Source organism: Theropithecus gelada, chromosome 2, assembly GCF_003255815.1.
Source record: "Theropithecus gelada isolate Dixy chromosome 2, Tgel_1.0, whole genome shotgun sequence".
Lineage (NCBI taxonomy): Eukaryota > Metazoa > Chordata > Mammalia > Primates > Cercopithecidae > Theropithecus > Theropithecus gelada.
This window is the reverse complement of record NC_037669.1, coordinates 89815966-89826475: the sequence shown is the minus strand read 5'-3', so window position 1 is coordinate 89826475 and position 10510 is coordinate 89815966. Positions and strand designations below refer to the sequence as shown.

Here is a 10510-nt window from a genome sequence, read left to right as displayed (position 1 = left end):
CCTCCCGGGTTCACGCCATTCTCCCGCCTCAGCCTCCGAGTAGCTGGGACTACAGGCGCCCGCCACCACGCCCGGCTAGTTTTTTGTATTTTTAGTAGAGACGGGGTTTCACCATGTTAGCCAGGATGGTCTCGATCTCCTGACCTCGTGATCCACCCGCCTCGGCCTCCCAAAGTGCTGGGATTACAGGCTTGAGCCACCGCGCCCGGCCCCTTTTTTTTTTTTTAAGACAGGGTCTAGCTTTGTCCCAGGCTGGAGTGCAGTGGCACAATCATAGCTCACTGCCACCTCAAACTCCTGGACTGAAGGGATCCTCCAGCCTCAGCCTCCTGATTAGCTGGGACTACAAGCACACACTACTGTGCCCAGCTAATTTTTCAAAATTTTTTATTTTGTAGAGACATGGGCAGGGGCGGGGTGGCCATCTTACCCAGACTGGTCTTGTAAGCTCAAGCGATCCTGCTGCATCAGCCTCCCAAAGTGTTGGGATTACAGGCATTAGCCACTGTGCCCAGCCCCCAGTTTTTCAGTATAGGTATGTCCCACACAATAGTTGAAACACGTCCATACTAAAAACTCGTTAATGATCTGAAATTCAAAATTGGGTGTTCTGTATTTTATCCGACCACCCTATCCAAGATTGCAGGGGCTGTTGCAGGCCATGGGAGCTGTCTTGGGGGTTGTGGATTAGACATTGCTCTGCAGCAGACCCCTGCAGAGGAGTGAGAAAAAAGTCCCCATCTTGGCTGAGGCCTGGAAGCCCCTTCATCTATTTAGCATCCAAGCCCCCCAACCCCTGGTGGCCAACTCCTCTCTAAAATCTTTGCTGGTTTTTAGCCTTCTCACCTGGGGGGAAAGGCTTTCTCCTCTTAGTTTGCTCATCTGTGGTATGGGGATACACTAGTACCCATCCCAGAGATTGTGGTGAGGACTCAGCCAGGTGAGTGCAGAGTGAGCAGAGTGTTGGGAGGAGAGAGAGCACTGCGGTGGGAAGGCAGGGACACGTGTTCTGGTGGTAACAGGTTATAATTCTTTCCACATGAGAAGATTGCGAGGGTCACACTGACCAGGGTGAAGATGAATTTGGGCCTAAGCTTGAGCAGATTCACAAAAACGAAGTTTGGCCTATGGCTCCATTTTAAGCAGCTGCGGCCTCAAGCTCCTCTGGGCCAGGAGGGAGCCGTTGCTGCGCTTGTGGTCATGGCTTCTTGGAATAACAGGACTGGGTCCTCCAGCGCTCGGTAGGGACACTGGCCGGGTGCTCACTCATAGCTCTAGGCAGAGGACCTGTCCTGACCAGACTGCCAGATTCACCTCCCCACTAAACCAGCATCTCTGATCTGTCTTCTTCCGTCCAGGGTCCTGGCTTTCAGGCTCTGGGAGGGTGTTTTGCTTTTTTTTTTTTCTCTGAGACAGTCTCGCTCTGTTGCCCAGGCTGGGGTGCGGTGGCACAATCTTGGCTCACTGCAACCTCCGCCTCTTGGGGTCAAGCAATTATCCTGCCTCAGCCTCCCAAGTAGCTGGGATTACACCATGCCTGGCTAATTTTTTTGTATTTTTAGTAGAGACAGGGTTTCACCATGTTGGCCAGGCTGGTCTCGAAAACCTGACCTCAAGTGATCTGCCCGCCTCGGCCTCCCAAAGTGCCAGGATTACAGGCGTGAGCCACCGCACCCAGCCTGTTTGGCTTGTCCTTAAAAGACAGCTTTTTGAGATGATATGAGACAAAGTATGTCAAGGGCCTGGCACCTGTTAACTGGTGGAAGCACGTATCATGCCCTGTGGTTGCCAGGGACCTGGGCTACCATGGTCTTGACCCCCAGCAGAGCACTAAGTGAGACTCTGAGGCCTTGGCCAACTGTCTTCATAGCTACCCAGTCCTCACCCCCAGGCTGATACAGTGGATGGGAACCATTTGAAGTGAAAATATTAACATTATTTAATAACTGATCTTCTGTAATAAACCATTTGAAAATATTTTACAAGGAATCACACACACGGTATTTTACAAAGTTTCTTTTTTGTCGCTGTTGTTTTTCCAACTTGTCTGTACAAAATAGAACAACATAAAAAGGGCAGAGAAAAGGAAATGGCCCCTAGTCCCCCAACCCAAGGTGAGGGGCAGCCAGGTCGGGTGGGTAATGAAAAGGATTAGACCCAGCTGGGGGTTAGACAGCTACCTGATGGGGATTGTTTTGTCTGTTTTTCTGTTTTTTAAACTTAAAATATATATTTTTCTGTATATGTTTATTTTTATATTCTCCATTGAGCACCTGACTACACTACAGTTACACGCACGCCCCTGAAGGACACAGCTGGCATCCAGGCCGGGTGCACATGGACACCCACCCTGGCACCGGCAGTGGGCATGGACCATACACACACACTGAGAAAGCGACAAGCAACATGACATTAATTAACGAAGCCATTAATTAATGCATCACCCTCCCCCCTCCTCCCAGTCCATCTGAGCCCCATCACTACATCCCCTTGCCCTCAGTTCCCCACTGGCCCCCAGGCTGGAATGCCTTTGGGGGAAATGACCAGAATGAATGGTGTGAAGAGCTGTGCCCAGGCCCCACCTCTGTGTGCGCACAGAGCGTGTGTGTGTGTGTGTGTGTGTGTGTTCAGCAGGGGAGGGGCAGTTTGGCCTATGAGCAGGGAGCGTCTTTGTGGAAGTGGGAGGGAGATAGGGAGTAGGCACTGGCCTGAGTGTGTAAGGGCCAGATTGGGGGAAGGATGGCCCAGCCAGGAGAGACCAAGTCACCCCTGCTAAGGCAAAGGGTGATGTCTGGTGGGGGTTCCTCTGCCGAAAGGTGCAGGCAGTGGCATGTGGTCCCACTGAGGGCCAGACACTAGTGAGAAATGATTACAATGCGCACCTGGAGAGGTGAGGGACACTTGGAGGACACTGGTGGTTAGGGGTGGGACAGAGGATTCTTCACCCCCTGCCCCAGCATTTGGCACTGTTTGACATTCAGCTTTAGAGATGGGAGGACCAGCCAGGCTGCAGCTCAGATTAGAGGCAGGTGGTAAGCAGGAGATGGAGTGTGCAGGTGCCAACCCTCCCACCAACCCCTCACCCTTGTAAGGCTTTGTAAGCCCCACCCCACCCCATAGTGTGTGTGTTTGTGTGTGTGCCCAGTGGGGTATGTCTGAGTCCAGTTTCCATCCTCAAGGTTCCAGGTGTATATGGGGTAGTGTCTAAACTGGTATCACTGACTATCCTGACACCCAGTGGGTTTGGGGATGTGGCTGTAGGCCTGAAAGGGGGAGGAACCCATGGGGGCTGCCCCAGAGCCTCTCTCCTGCTAGGATTTAGGCTGGGAGGCACAGGCTTCAAACTGGCCATCTCACCTTCCTTCACTATTCTCACAGAAACCAAGTTTGGGCTTGGGTGGGGCAGAGAGGCCGGGTCAGGAGTCCAGCTGAGGCAGGGTCCCCCCGCACATGAGCCTCTAGGCAGGGCAGCAGCAGAGGCCTGGTTTTGGCACCAGTGCGTGTGGCCTCCCTGTCCCATCCCACTGGGGGGTAGCCCAGCAAGGAAGAAGGGTCTGGGGACACTTGAACAGTTCAGAGGTGAGACGTGATTTGGGTGCCAAAGACCTGCGGCATCCCGCTTTCGGACTCCCCATCCCAAGGCGCAGACCAGACTCTCAGGGCCTGGCCAGCTCAGGTCCTTCAGTGAGGGAGGGATTAGGCCCTAAGGTGGGGAGTGTAGGGCAGGAGGGTGGGAAAGGCGAAGAGGTCAGGTGGGGTGGGGTGGGGGGGGCGGGGCGCTCAGAGGCGGCGAGAGGCGTGGACGAGGACTTGAGGCTGCGGCCGGGGCGGCAGGCCCAGGAGGAGCAGCAGCTGCAGGGAGACCAGGACGCCCAGCGACGGCGGGAAGGAGGCCCCGCGGCCACAGTCTGAGGTATCTTCCTGCGGGGAGAGACAAGGAGCTGGTCGGCCTGGGCGCGCGCAAGGCCGAGGGACTTCGGGTCCACCGCCCCCTCTCCTCACCGTCGCGTTGTAGTCGAAGCAGATGTGCGGGCCTCTCCGGTATCGCGGTCTCTGCACTAGCTCACACTGCTCCGGGCCGTCCGCTGGGCATGGGTGGGGAGTCAAGGAGGCGGCGGCGGCAGGGAGAGGGCGCGCGGGGCATAAGGGGAGAGGGCGGCGGGGAGGGCGGGGGCAGGATACAGTGCGTCTCCTTCTGCAGCAGCCGGCCAGCCTCGCACTGGCTGCACAGCGGCTTCTCGGCCACCACGAAGAGAAGGTTGGTGTTGGTCAGTCTCTGCGCGTGAAACAGCCTGCGGGCAGCCCGGAAAGTCGGGCGTTGAGCTTGTCCCGCCACTGACCCGCCCCCGTACTGCGGCCCCGCTCCTTCCATCCTCCCGAGCGTCTCGCCCCATTCACAGGCTCCGCCCCTGGCCTCTGGTCCCGCCCCACTGCCGCACCTGGAGCAGTTTCCGCAGTCTATGATGGCGTTGTAGGAGGCGTTTACCGAGCCGAAGTAGTACTGGGTCTGTTTCATGACGCAGCTGCTCTCGCGCGTCTCGGGGCTCCCCTCGGCCTCCGCGGGGTCTGCGAGGGCCCAGAGCGCCTCAGCTCCGCCCACAGACCCGGGCAAGGTCTCCGTCCTCCCTCAGTCGTAGGCCCCACCCTCCCCTTGGAGTCGTCTTTGCTCAGACTGGGGACCCAGACTTGAGGAAGCGCCTCCAAAGCCCTACCTACCTGCTTGGAACCAACTGTGGTAGATGAGGCCGTAGAGAAGCTGCTGGAACAGGGACCTGCAGGGCACGGAGAGGCGAGTGCAGGTGGTCAGCAGAGAACGATGCCGTGCCCTACTTCTCTTCTGAGCCCTACTGACCAGGGAGCACTTCTCTACCCACCTCCCGCTCAGGACTCACCAGGCGGCAGCAGAGGTCCACCAGGCCAGGTTAAGGAAGTCTGCAACGGTGGGCTGCAGTGGAGAGAAGGTCGTGGACTGCCACTGCTGCCCCTCGCCCTAGGTCACCCCCAGCTCTATCAAATGTCAGAGGTAGGGGGTCATCTGTGGGCAGGTCTCCCAGTCCCCCCCATCTCCAGTCCAGGCATCTCTGGGGACTCACCACAAAGACACCCCGGGGTGCAGCACCCAGGTTGCCAGGGGGCTGAGGGGCACAGGCTGCCTGATAGTCATAGGACTCCTTGCGGGTGTAGAAGGAGTTATTGTAGAGTGCCAGCATCAGGTTGGCATCCACCTCACTGAAGAACCTGCCCACCTGAGAATGCCAGGAGAAAGCCATGGTCACAGGGCTGGCAGTGCTACACCCCTAGAAGGCTCAAATCCCTACTCTCTTCTTCCACTCTGTTCCTGATCCTCACCTGGTCCCACTGATGGTTCTGGTTGGACAGCACCAGGAATCCTCCATCATCAATGAGGACACAGAGTAAGTCCTAAGAGGTAGGGAATGGGGAGGAAAATGGAGAGGCGCTGGGCCCCAGACCTTCCACCCCAGGCAGTCCAGCGGTTCAGAGTTGGGGGCATCACTCCCCCAGTCCTGGAAAGGCTGTGAAGTCAGGGTGGGGATGTTGAGACCCACAGGCCAAGGGATGTGCTGGGAGTCGCAGCTGGGACTAGGAAGTCTGAAAGTGGGATAAGCTAGGGTCCAGGGTAGGTTCAGGGCATACACACCTCATTGTTAACCTCGCAGTCCATCTCACAGTGGCTGTTGGGGCCGCACTGCTAGGCAGAGAGTGAGGACCGTAAGCCACCCACCAGTTTTCCTCCCTCCCATCACCTGTCATAAATCCTGTTCCCCAGGCCATCTGCAGCTGCCCCTGCCTCCGTGTAGGTGTTGGAGCCAGAGCGGAGGGTTGGTAGGAGTTCCAGGGGACTCCAGGAAGGGCACTGCTGGGTTACTGCTCCCGCCCCTGCCCAAATACCTGCTGAGGCTGGTCTTGGTGGGTACGGTTGCTGGCTAGCACCTTGAACTTCTCAGCCCAAGCTTCTAGGTCCAGCTTGACGCCCACCACTTTGGGGGAGAGCAAGGGACCATCAGTGCTACCTGCCCAGGCAGTACCCTGTCCATTGCCTGTTTCCCCGCCTCTGTCCCAAGCATTCACCTGCTGGCCTCAGTGTGCGCCTGCCTAGGCTGAGCTCCACAGCTGTGCTGACGAGGATGCCCACGGTGTCATTCTCCAGCTCCAGAGGCCTCAACAGGGCTGGGGGTTGGGTGGGGAAGTCAGGAGTGGGGTCTGGCAGCCACACTGACCACTCTATGCTGGGTCCTACAAACCCAGGAGTCCAATCCAGGGATGACTCCAGCCCAAGCACCCAGCACTCAGGACAGTGTTTGGCACAGTCTGTCCCTCTCCTCACGTCTGCCCTGCCCTCAGGCAGCCTTGTGTTGCAGAGGGGCCTCAGAGAGCAGAGCCCAGTTCTCTGAGCAGATAGGGAAGCTGAGGCTCCCTGCCTGCTACTGGGCACACTGGGGGGACACTCACCATCCTGGTGTGGGGGCTTGAAGACATAACCGTGGTTATCCAGGCTGCGGCGGTAGAAGCTGGCATTGAAGGGCTCAGGGTTCTCTGTCCAGTCCTCAGCTGCCCTGGAGCACCCAAGAGGCAGATTGGTAGGTAAGGGGTCGCTTGTTGGGGACAGTGGTCTCCACAGGTGCAAGGAGGCCTCTGGGTAGAACAGATGCAGGTTCCCTGGCAGGGGCAGGGTTTGGGTAGTGGGATAGGTCACTTACTTGTTGGGGAAGACTCGGGTGATGCCACCGTCTGTGGCAGCGAACACGGCCAGTAGGCTGTACCTGGGGGTGGCAGGAGGGTGGGGTCACAGGCCTGCCTTCTGCTGGGCAGGGCCAGGGCCTCCGGGCCCATCCCAGCCTTCTGCCCCCACAGGCTGGGTGATGCCTACGTGTTGAGATCCTGGTCCCTCCACACACGCTCTACCAGCTGCTGCGTGATGCCCGTGTCCAAGATCAGGTTGTGCAGAAGAAAGTTGTTGCCTGGAACAGGAGGGGAGGGCTGGGGGTGGGGGTGTCTTCTTGCAGCTCCCTGTCCACTCTCGCCCCCACCCTCAAGGCTCCACCAGGAGCCTCCTCCATGACCTGGCCCAGGCCCAGCCCTTAGCTTGTGCCTGCTTATTTCCACACCTCCCTGGCCTCTGGGTTCCTCTGGGCTGGCCCCATGCTGCCTGGGCACTGCCAGCTGCTCTGCCAGACACTCACACTGCTTGGAGTCTGGAGTCACTTTCTCCATGAGCTCAATAAAGTTTTTCAGGAACTCGGTGTTGTTGTCTGAAGCATTCAGGTCCTTGCAGTACTCTCTAGGGGTGGGGAGGGGCAAGAAGAGTGGGCTTACGGGGCTGGACAGGGCAATGGGGTCAAGGCTTCCCAACAGGCCCACCTGGCCATTCACTGAGAAGCCCAGGCCTCAGGGAAGGGCACGTGGGTTCTTCCTGGCTGCAGCTGCTACATGCCTGGCAGGCTGCTGGGGTCTGAGTCGGGGCAGAGCTGACACAAGAATGAGGGTCGGCCGGGCGCGGTGGCTCAAGTCTGTAATCCCACCACTTTGGGAGGCCGAGACAGGTGGATCACGAGGTCAGGAGATTGAGACCAGCCTGGCTAACACGGTGAAACCTTGTCTCTACTAAAAAAATACAAAAAACTAGCGGGGCGAGGTGGCGGGCACCTGTAGTCCCAGCTACTCGGGAGGCTGAGGCAGGAGAATGGCGTGAACCTGGGAGGCGGAGCTTGCAGTGAGCCGAGATCCGGCCACTGCACTCCAGTCTGGGCGACAGAGCAAGACTCCGTCTCAAAAAAAAAAAAAAAAAAAAAAAGGGTCTACTTCCTCCATTCAGGCAGCTTCTTTCTCCTGGGCATGGCTCTACAGAGCCTCCCATCTCTCTGGTGTAGCTGGACCCAGATAGTGCACCTGGGAAGCCCCAGGAAATGCCTGGTGGCCAGCTCAGCTCATCCACCTGTATGCCCTAGAGCATTCCCGTGGGCACCAGGTAGGACCCGGGTACAAACACTGGCTTTTTGTCAGCCTAAGACCCCACCCTGCCTCTTCCTGGCTATGTGCCTTTAGGTAACTCACTCATGCTCTCTGATACTCGCTTTTTTCATCATAGCACAGAGGGTGTCAGGAAGTCAGTGGGAACATGTGGGTCCTCGGACTGGCTGTTCCCTCTGCCTGGAATGCCCCTCCCCTCAAGACCCTCACTGCGTTCAGGCTCTGGGTCCAGAGAACATGGGGCTGTGGGGCGTGAGGGGGGTCTGCTTGGGCTTGCTGCCTAGGAAGTCTTGGGAGCAATCCTTCTACTCTGATAGGTGGAGCTCTCTCTCTTGCCCGACCCCTCATTCATACCTCTGCCACCAGGGACCGCTTCATTGTCCTATATGGCACTAACTGGGGGGTTTTTGAACATGTGCCACTTTCCCAGGCTGTGGTAGGGCTCGTGGCTTGGTAAGGGCATGTGGAACTGGGTCTCAGGCCCCACTCACTCCTTGGCCCCCAGGGCCTTTGTGCAGTGTACAGCCTGCACCTCTATGCCTAGAGGCCACACTGGACACACCCAGGGTGACACCCACACGACTGTGCTTGAGATACACCAAGTCACTTGCAGACTCTCCTGTACACACAGTATGCACATTCACATTTGTGGGGTACTTCATTCACTCACCCTCCACATATTTATTGAGCTCTCCCGAGCCACAGACACAGAAACGGCAAAAACAAATAGGGTCCCTGCCCTCAAGAGAGCTTTCTCGGGGGTTACGTGGGCCACACAGGCTTTTTCACACCTTCCCACATTCACTAACGCACAGAGCCACCCCCACATTTATGCTCAGACTCTTACATACGTACATGGTGACTCACAAATACACACATCTACAAAGAATCACAGAAAAACTGGGTGCATGCACATACGTGCACACACAAAGGTGAGGCATGTCCAGAGCCCCCGTGTGCTGCCTTCCAGTGACCCTGGGGTCTGTATCAGCTGCATCCACCCACCTGCCCTCATCCCAAGCCTGAGTCATGGAAGGGCTTCAGCACCCAGGGGACCCGGCCTCCCCAGATGAGGGCCAAAGGCAGAGGGTGTGTGCATGAGAACGTGTATGTACACATTGAGCGTGCACTCCTGGATGGTCCAGGCCTGGGCCTACTCTGGGCCCCGACTCCTCATCTGCTGGAGCAGCTCCTTAAAGCCCTGCCCTCCTCCCCCCATCCCCCAAGTGAAGTACCACTTCTAGACCTGGCACTGCCGACAGGGGCTCTGGCTGACTCAGCCCCCAGACCCACATGAACACCGACTGACACAGGACAACGATGGGGTGTGGGGTTGGGGGGATGGGCAGGACACCACAAACCAGAGCAGCAGTTGCCTGGCAAGGGGTGGGCATGCCACAGACAGCCACCCCGGGGCGGGAAGAGCTCCTGCCTGGTTGCCTGGGAGGGCAGAGAAAGTCAGCAGATGAGTCTGGAGACTTCCTGCCCCGGCCTGGTGGGAGCTAGGGCCGTGAGGCCGCCGGCCACTGCTGCCTGGTGCGGTACATGGCCTGGGCATGCACACAGCCGTGCCTACCGGGCAATGTATGGGGGCTGGGGGATGACACTGCACAGAATACAGTCACACAGAGCTCCAGGCAGCAGTGCAGGGGGTGGGGCCGGGGCGCTCAGGGTAGGGGAGGACACCTCAGCAAGGCCACACGCAAGCTACCTGGGAGCAATGAAAACATGTCCTTCAGACTCAAAGCTGCTGGGGAGCAGGAACTCAAAATCTGCAACAGAAACGGGGGGTTATCCGGCGGGGGCTGGGGAGGTGGGAGGCCAGGGGGCTCAGAGCTGACGGGGCTGGAAGGACAGGGGAGAGGGGGGCTGGAGGGAGGGGGAGACACCAGCAAAGAGGAAACCCGCCATTTCCATGTCCAGGAGCCAAAGAGAAGGGATGGGCAGGGAGGGTAGAGGGCCTGTGGAGACTACAGCATCGCAGGAGGAGGGCAGTTATAGCCAATATGTTGCCCGGGCCTGGTCCTCTGTTGGCAGTGAGTCCCTTGGCGTGGCTGTATATGCTTCCATACGGCTGTATAGCACATATACACGGACACACACACACACATATATATACACACACTGCTATATATATGCATGGTCTGGGGGAGGCGCCAGTCTCGCTCTTATCACATCCATAATGGAAAAAACCGCATGCTGAGCTTCCTTCGCCTCCAAAGAGACTTTGAGGAAGGGAATTGGCTTTTGGCTGCGGATTTTTATCTCTCTTTCTTTGCTGCAGCTGTTTGCGTTTTGGTAGGTCTTACTTTTGTTCTGTGTCAGGCATCAACATGGCCAAACCGAGGGGGTTTCTCACGGGCACAAACAGTCCAACCAGAGACGGGCGGGGACAGCTGAGGGTATGCTGCAGTGCATTGCTGGGGGGGCTGGTGGTCCTCCCTGGGCCAGGAGGTGAAGGGAGACCCTCAAAGTGCCAGGGACTGTTCCCACAGTGTGGGAAGAAAGTCTGGGGCGCTAG

General features: G+C 57.7%; 1 protein-coding gene and 1 long non-coding RNA gene across 5 annotated transcripts in view; one reads left to right on the top strand and one right to left on the bottom strand.

Annotated features, from left to right (window-relative positions):
• Nucleotides 1–2001: 2001 nt before the first annotated feature.
• Nucleotides 2002–10510, bottom strand: part of CACNA2D2 (calcium voltage-gated channel auxiliary subunit alpha2delta 2) — a 141961-nt gene continuing 133452 nt past the window's right edge. For 2 of the 4 annotated variants that reach the window (XM_025375029.1, XM_025375031.1), the window contains 16 exons: nt 9701–9761; nt 7203–7300; nt 6890–6980; nt 6720–6782; nt 6472–6575; nt 6091–6189; nt 5911–5999; nt 5660–5707; nt 5350–5421; nt 5094–5246; nt 4893–4945; nt 4717–4772; nt 4440–4566; nt 4183–4292; nt 4003–4085; nt 2002–3921 (listed from right to left, as the gene is read on the bottom strand). In XM_025375029.1, the coding sequence (XP_025230814.1) occupies nt 3781–3921; nt 4003–4085; nt 4183–4292; nt 4440–4566; nt 4717–4772; nt 4893–4945; nt 5094–5246; nt 5350–5421; nt 5660–5707; nt 5911–5999; nt 6091–6189; nt 6472–6575; nt 6720–6782; nt 6890–6980; nt 7203–7300; nt 9701–9761 (1448 nt within the window). In that variant the 3' untranslated portion in view covers nt 2002–3780. Of the gene's footprint in view, nt 3922–4002; nt 4093–4182; nt 4293–4439; nt 4567–4716; nt 4773–4892; nt 4946–5093; nt 5247–5349; nt 5422–5659; nt 5711–5910; nt 6000–6090; nt 6190–6471; nt 6576–6719; nt 6783–6889; nt 6981–7202; nt 7301–9700; nt 9762–10510 lie in introns of all 4 variants that reach the window. The other 2 variants (XM_025375030.1, XM_025375032.1) reach the window with 2 other exon arrangements.
• Nucleotides 4188–7262, top strand: LOC112618244. The gene is made up of 3 exons (XR_003118051.1): nt 4188–4940; nt 5380–5414; nt 6874–7262. It is a non-coding gene; the product is annotated as an uncharacterized LOC112618244 (long non-coding RNA).